The 7,568-nt window shown below is 32.4% G+C and overlaps 1 protein-coding gene across 1 annotated transcript; it reads left to right on the plus strand.

The window, feature by feature from the left end:
- The first annotated feature begins 754 nt into the window (after nucleotides 1-754).
- Nucleotides 755-4,922, plus strand: LOC123203413 (adenylate kinase 2, chloroplastic-like). Its single transcript, XM_044619776.1, has 8 exons — nucleotides 755-790; nucleotides 1,813-1,842; nucleotides 1,931-1,963; nucleotides 2,629-2,727; nucleotides 4,161-4,289; nucleotides 4,360-4,455; nucleotides 4,629-4,724; nucleotides 4,849-4,922. Exons 1-6 carry the CDS (start codon nucleotides 755-757, stop codon nucleotides 4,387-4,389), a joined length of 357 nt encoding a protein of 118 aa, XP_044475711.1. The 3' UTR covers nucleotides 4,390-4,455; nucleotides 4,629-4,724; nucleotides 4,849-4,922.
- The last annotated feature ends 2,646 nt before the right edge of the window (nucleotides 4,923-7,568 follow it).

Below are 7,568 nucleotides of genomic sequence, written 5' to 3' on the forward strand. Positions count from 1 at the left end.
TTTAGACATTTGAGGCTTTTACGAATATTAAATAATAAAGATATATCACCTTTGTACACGCTTATATTATGATCATTCATTAAAGTTTTTCAATAGTCTAATTGTGTATGTCTCTTTTGATATATTCCTACTAGGGGTATATATTTACAGAGGGGTGTTACAAAAGTCCTATTTACTTGGTTGTTAGAGTTAGACGATTCATTGTAGCCTTTTTCTTCTTTCTCTCTTGCTCTTCATTTCTTTTATTCCTCCTTCACCAAAAACGCTTCTTATTGCCAACCATACACCCATGGATCAGTTTTTCTCTCTTCATTTTACGCATAAAAAATAAGATCACATTTGGGAAATGATGGGATAATCTCCCAAATCGTAAGACACTTTCATATTAGTCTATACGAGCATGCACTCTTCTTTTGCACCACCATACATCTTGTTTAAAATCACTACTTGGCTTTTTTCCATTTGGTTGATGTGGAGGGTCATGTACAAGCATACATTGTTAAATGTATGTCCGTACATACGCTAAAATTAATTATTTCTTATTTAATTTCACTTCAATTCAAAGCCACAGTCAACCTTACTCAACATAAATAGGAAAAGATTATTTTACCCTTAAGCATATGTGTGAGTGTTACAATTTAATTATGTGATAGTCCATAAATTAAGTGCAACTGATAAAGTGACAGATATCTTGAGTAGAAAAGTAATGTTGTTAGTCAAAATTGCCTTCAAAATTACTACATTTGAGTAACTTATGGAGTTATATGAGAATGATGAAGATTTCAACAATGTATGGAATAATTATTTACTTAACGTTCATGGAGGATTTCATTATTTAAGATGAGTATTTAATTAAAGGAAGTCAATTATTTATTCCATAAAACTCATTAAGAGACAACTTAATCAAGGAGTAACATTAAAGTGATTTTAGTGAATATGTAGATAGAGATAAGACTATAACTGGATTGAAAGAGAAGTATTATTAACCTTAATTGAAATAAGATGCAAAGAAATTTGTCCGAAGGTGTAGCACTATCAAATATGCTCTAAGGACATTATTGTTTATATTTAATTTGAGTTTGGATTGAATTGAGTTAGAAACGAGAACAAAATAACCGTTTTAACCTGACATATAGTCTTGCACCCACAAAATGCATGTTTGTGTGTTTTTTGGTAGATGTAGGATAACACATCGATACATAATAATTAATGAAAGAATAAGATTATTAAAACAAAAGTTATTAATACTAGAAGTAAATAACAGTATTCTAAGAATTCTTCAAATTTTGAACACAATTCTTGAAATATATAAAAAATAACGTAATGAAATACTTTCTCACTTGAATTAATATGAATTTATTATATGATTTCGTTGAATTTAAAATAAAAATGCGGATCAAGAAAAAAAATTGTGACTAACATTTACTTAAGGTTTGAATGAAAGTTAAACTACTATTATTTTGGTCGCTTGATCATATTTATTCAATCTCAGTAGTATTGACTAAAATCTTATAAGCTCTTTTAATTAGACTATTTTAATTAATTACCTTTATTATTTATTAACCCTTTTGTTATTATAATACTATTGAGTTATATAAAATTGGAAAACTCTAAAAACTTGAAAAGATTACAAATTAGACCACAAATGAGGGCCTAAATGAACAAAATTAAACTACAGAAAGAAAGCTAATCCTCTGAAGCCGTAAAAAACTATAAATACCACGTACACAAATAAAAAATCATGTAGCGAGAGAGACGGAAGCAGCAAAAATGGCTTCAACCTGCTGCGTATATTCGCCAAGGAATTGAAAGCTAACGCTCTTTCGCCCTCTTCTTCAAATTGTAAGCACATTCGGTCTACCCATTTGAGCTTTGCTTCTAACATAGCTTCTTTCTCTCTCTCAGTTTGAATAAAACTCCTCGTTTTCAGAAGACCCACTCGCACAAGGCCGCTAATTTCCTGGTGGGAACTTTGAATTTCTGGTTTTTCATTAACTTTTGGAATGTTGTGTCGTTTAATTAGAGAATTATCTGTATTTTTACGTGGGTTAATCGTGACTCAAGTGTTCAACTGCTTTTGTGGTTTTTTTTCTAATTATTTGGGTAGGTTCATTGACTCTCAAGTTTTCAATCACTTTATAGTAGGCTTTTTGTTTAGCTTAATTGGAGAAAGTAGTTTTGATTTTTATTCTTTTGTTTGGGTTCCATGTTGCTCCTCAAGTTTTGAATCATTTTATATGTTTCCGTGTAGGCTAGTGGGATAAAGTTCTGTTTTTGTTGATTGTGAATCCCAGGGTTCAATCTCTTTTATGTTTTTTTTTTTTTTTTTTGTAGTTTAATTAGATAAAGTGTTGTTTTTGTTTATGGATTCAATGTGGCTCTCCAGTTTTGAATGTTTTATGTTTTTTTTTTTTTTTTCCGTGGGTTAATGATAGAACTATGTTGTTTCACCGTGACTCCCAAGTTTTAATCACTTTTATGGTTTTTTTTAGTGTGTGTAGTATAATTAGATAAAGTGTTGATTTTGTATATGGATTCATTAATGTGACTCTAGTTTTGAATCACGTTATGGTGTTTTTGTGCATTTTATTGGGTTAAATTGTTGTTTTTGATGTGGGTTATGAGCAGGCAGTGGCATCATTGGCAAAAGCTGAGCCTTTAAAGATAATTATATTAGGAGCTCCTGCTTCTGGTAAGGGTACTCAATGTGAGCTTATCATAGAGAAAGTAAGCTCTTTACTGTTCATTCTTCCATTTCGACATTTGCTTTCTGAGTTTACAAGTCATTACTTCATGTCAAGTTTTATTGGAGTTATTTTATGAAGAAATTGTTTTTGATACGATAGAATTGATAGATTTTCTGTTATTTTATTTAATATATATATTAGAAGACTTTGGCAATTTAAGATTATTGTTTGGTAGAGAAATGCAATCAAGTTAAAGAAGTTTGACTGTGTAACATTGGTAGAGAAAATTTGATCACCACTTGATCTTGTCCATCTGATAATCGTTTCATCAGTCACTTTGTTATAATGATCTTATGAAAAAAATGTGTTACAATTACAAAGAGTGAAAAGTCCACCGTTAAGGTGTTACATTGTGCCTCCGGCTACTTATAGTTCACTATCTCAGCACAAACAGACAGCTCATGTGCACACACAAACACACAATGGATGCATGTGTATAAGTAGTGCTTTTAACCATCTAGTTGAACTTGCATGTCATGAGACACTTAGACAATCATAAATGACTGTCTTAAATGATGTACACTGCATACCAGTCTCACCTATTATTGCTTTCCCATATGTAATTATTTTCTTGGTTTTAGCTTCTGCTTTTTATTCTCTTTTTATGGCACAGATATGCACTTTGTAGACGAAAACGTTTATTATATTTTCAAAGTATTCTACAGGATCCTTGCATAGTTACATATGCTTAGATTATTGTGTTCAGTTTGTGTAAGAGCAGAATGCCAACTGTTTTATGGCTGCAAGTGTTTGCTTTAGGAGGTGTGGGCTATAAAGTGAATGCTGAATGGGGGTGATGAGGAGACTGAATGTATTTAGGCATTGGATTTTTTCTCGTCTCTTCTCTTTTCTTTTCTTTTTTTTTTTTTTTTTTGTGATGCCTTTTGAAGACATTGATTTTCGACAAGTTTATGTTCAGTTAGAAATATAGTTAATCTTCTTTTGTTTGCTAGATAACATTTAGAACATTTTTAATCCATGTTATAGATTGTTCTCTGTGGACTTATGGGAACTATGTGTGTGAATGTAAGGTTTAGCAGTTTATCAATTTACTGACTGTTGTGTTATTAATTCCTCTCAGGTTTTACAGATGGCTTTATTGAGGATTTTTCTATATCAAAATTTTGAAACCTGTTTTTGTATATTTTTTCACTAAAGAAATGCTTACAAAATAACTGCTTTGTGAATAAAGAAGTCACGGTAGTCGATGACTACATTAACGTGGTGTCCATATGTGATTACTTGGATGCAATCATATTTGTATGATTTTGTTTCTCATAATTTATTTCCTTTCTTTTCAAATTGCTGCATGCGTTTGTTTACAAGTTTGTCCGTTGTTGCTTCATGGATTCTTTATTTTCTAAATGCTTCTATGGAAAAGCAGATTAAATCAAGTTATGGTCATATTTGCAGGATGGCTTGCTGCATATCTCTGCTGGAGATTTCCTGGGGGCTGAAATTGCTTCAGGAAGTAAAAATGGGAAGCGGGCAAAGGAATACATGGAGAAAGGACAATTGTTACATGATGAAATTGTTTTCATGGTAGGGTTTTTATCATTTTGGTGCAAGCTCCAAACTCCATGTTATTGATTCCTTGATTTTGACCTTGTAGATGGTGAAGGATTGTTTGTCACAGTCCTAGGAGCTTGTCACAGGTCACTGCTCTTGAGAAATTTGGTTTCCAGCCGGATGTTTCATTCTCTTGGAAGTAATGACTTGTTCTTACTGGCTTTGGTATATTCAACATTTTATTAGGAAGAGAAAATGTGAACTCCCTGTCGACTCTGAATTGTAACTATCTCTCGTTTCAGTATTAGATGTTCCGTGTGAAATTTTAGGATAACTTTCCACAACTATACTTAGGATCTATCTTTATTGCAGGTCACAGAAGATATTCTTGTTGAGACAGTTGTAGGTTGAATCCTGTAACAAGGAAGATATGCCACTTGGATCCTGTGGGTCATTTATTGTTCTTTGGTCTCTCCCTTTTTTCTTTTCTCAAATAAACAGTTTTACCTCTTTAATGGTAGTGTTCTTGCAATTAATTTCAGTTATTCATGTGATAACTAATATATTATTTTTCCTTTTTGGCTTCGTACAGGTAAAGCTACTTTTGCGTACTTATCATCAGAATGTGGAAGCAGTGCTTTCAATGTATGAAGGCAACAATTAAGGCATGTGATATGATATCTTTCTCTCTCTATTAACATTTTTATTTATGCAAACCCAAGCCAATATTCCACCACCTTCTAGTAAATTCCACTCACCCAAGAAAGAAAACAATAAAGTCAATCAATAGATTTACCAACAGATTCATAAACCAAAAATGTAGAGCACGCAAGGGCAGAATATAATACTAATGCAAAGGAAGCAATCCAACAGCAACACAATGGATCTGGACGACAGTGGGAATAATGAAATTGCAGGTTTCTTATATTAATAGAGCCAAATGTTTACAACTAAAAGCCAGCTAACTTCCCTATGTTAAGCTAAAAGAGAACCAAGAACCCACTGACTTTCAAGAGGCCAATTCTCTTCCAAAACCAATCTCTCAATTATTACAAAATTGTTCTCTTTCTATTTCTTCCTTCTCCCTAGTCCCTTCTTTTATTTTTCCCTCATGACCATTTCTCTTTCAACCACCAATCAATTACGTCCATGATCCATACTCAATTGTTGTTGTATTTCCCTTGGACCACCACTTTCTCTTCTTCACTCGTTGGTTGGATGGTGGTACCCCTCTTTTGCCTGTATGTGTACACTTGGTGGTTAGTGCTCTATCATTTATACTACTCTGTATTTCTGATTTGTTCAATGCTACTAGTACTAGGTTTTAACAAAAAGCATGATCTTGAGCCAAAGATTTTAATGTATGAGTTCAACAATGACAACAATAAAATAAAACATTAAAAGAATTGTAATGTTATATTAGATGAATATTTTATTTTATGACAAGCAAAATTAGCCTCTGTATTTATGTATATTGGCCCGCCATTAGTCTGTGTTTGGGTATTATTTTGTTTGTTAGACTTAGATCATTGGGTTATCAACCACTATATTCTTTCTTTAGAATATTTTCTTTCTAGGAAAGGATCTCATTGAGGACTTTGATTGACTAATGCTAGTGTTTTAAAGCTTGAGAGGGTCTACCTTTAATCCTTTATTCCTATTTACAATAGCACATGTATTACAGGATCCTGTGGTGCTTGATCCAGTGGAAAAACTAAGATTTTTGCTAAAGAGGGGCATTGGTGGCTGTCATTGTTCATCAATCAACACAACACTTAATCAAATACTAAATTCTATACTATAAATAATGATTTTTTAATTACAATTACGACTGAATTTGAGCCAAGTTTATTTAAGCCAAAAACGAGATTAACTCTAGGGAACTCAAAGCTCGAGCTTGAGTGTGAAAGTTAAATATTTTTTAGCTTGAGCTTAAGGTGTGTTTGGCTTGCCAAGCTTGTGAGCTTGAAAAAATTGGATACAAACTGACTAAAACAATGTTGTTTTGACCAATACGCATCAAAACAATGTTGTTTTGACCAATATTATTTTAGTTATTTTTTTCTTAGTTCTAGTATGTACCCAATCTCAAACAACTTTGAGGGGAGTTCAACAAGCTCTAGCTTGAGTTTGAGTTTGAGTTTAGTTCAACTCATATCAAGCCTTAATTATAATGCAAAACACCACCAAACAAATGTGGTAAATCTATAACGTATAAGTGTAATCTATAATCTCTATTCTACTCAGGATTTAACTCATAAAGGCCGAAATATTGAAATACATCTAAGACAAACTTCATCCACAAAATTAATCATAAATTTTTTGAGTTTACAACATTACTTTTATCATGAATACATGGTATTGGTGAATAGTTAATTTCATTGTTAACTTTCTAGCATTATAGATTACCTGAAAGATGATAATATATAGTATATAAACTTTTAAAAAGGTACTAACTAGAACTGTTCTAAAATACTTGGACTTTTTTAAAAATTTTCTTAAAATAGTTCAAATGATAAGTGGGTTTGGCCTTAACAATTATTCAAGCTTAAAACAATTGTTCAAACCTATAACAAAGGTGGGTTTAACAAGTGAGTAACAATTATTCAAATCTATAGCAAGAATGGGTCTAGCCCAAAATTTTTTAGATTTAAGGGGAAGCCTAAACCCATACTTAAGGGGCTTGGTTCTGCCTCTGGCTTGATGGGTTCCTGTTATTGGAGGCAGACATAGACTGATTGTTTATGGTTTTATTGAATTTCTTTTCAAAAACGTTTTTTCATTAGTGACATCTAAGGTTTATAGACATCATTTTTTCATCATATATACTTTTTCTTTTGCTCCTTTCAAACAATATATATTTCTTTCCGTTTAGTTTTGAAGCATGCCTTTTGTAAGCATTGTGTTTAGATTTTTCTTTATTTGTTTGCAGGCCAATAGATAATGGTTGATTTTGCTTGGAAATCATATGATATTTTTGTGGGCATCAAGGACATTTGTATAGTTGACTTGTAATTTAGATGAATAATGATAATGTATAAATGTAACATCCCTGGTCCAATAACCCAGCCCACTGTCAAGATATTGTCCACTTTGGACACACAGTCCATCATGGGTTTGCTTCTAGGTTCTGCAACTCAAAACGTGTCTTAACAGTTAAGAAGCTCACAAGCTAGTTAACTAGTCAAATTCTCCCACCACTAACCAATGTGGGATATATAGATAGACTCAACATCTCTCCTGTGCTTTGTCGATGTGGGATTCGCCTAAAGGTATCACATACACCCCCTTTACGAGACTCAGCGTCCTCGC

This window comes from Mangifera indica, chromosome 19, assembly GCF_011075055.1.
Source record: "Mangifera indica cultivar Alphonso chromosome 19, CATAS_Mindica_2.1, whole genome shotgun sequence".
NCBI classification, from domain to species: Eukaryota; Viridiplantae; Streptophyta; class Magnoliopsida; order Sapindales; family Anacardiaceae; genus Mangifera; species Mangifera indica.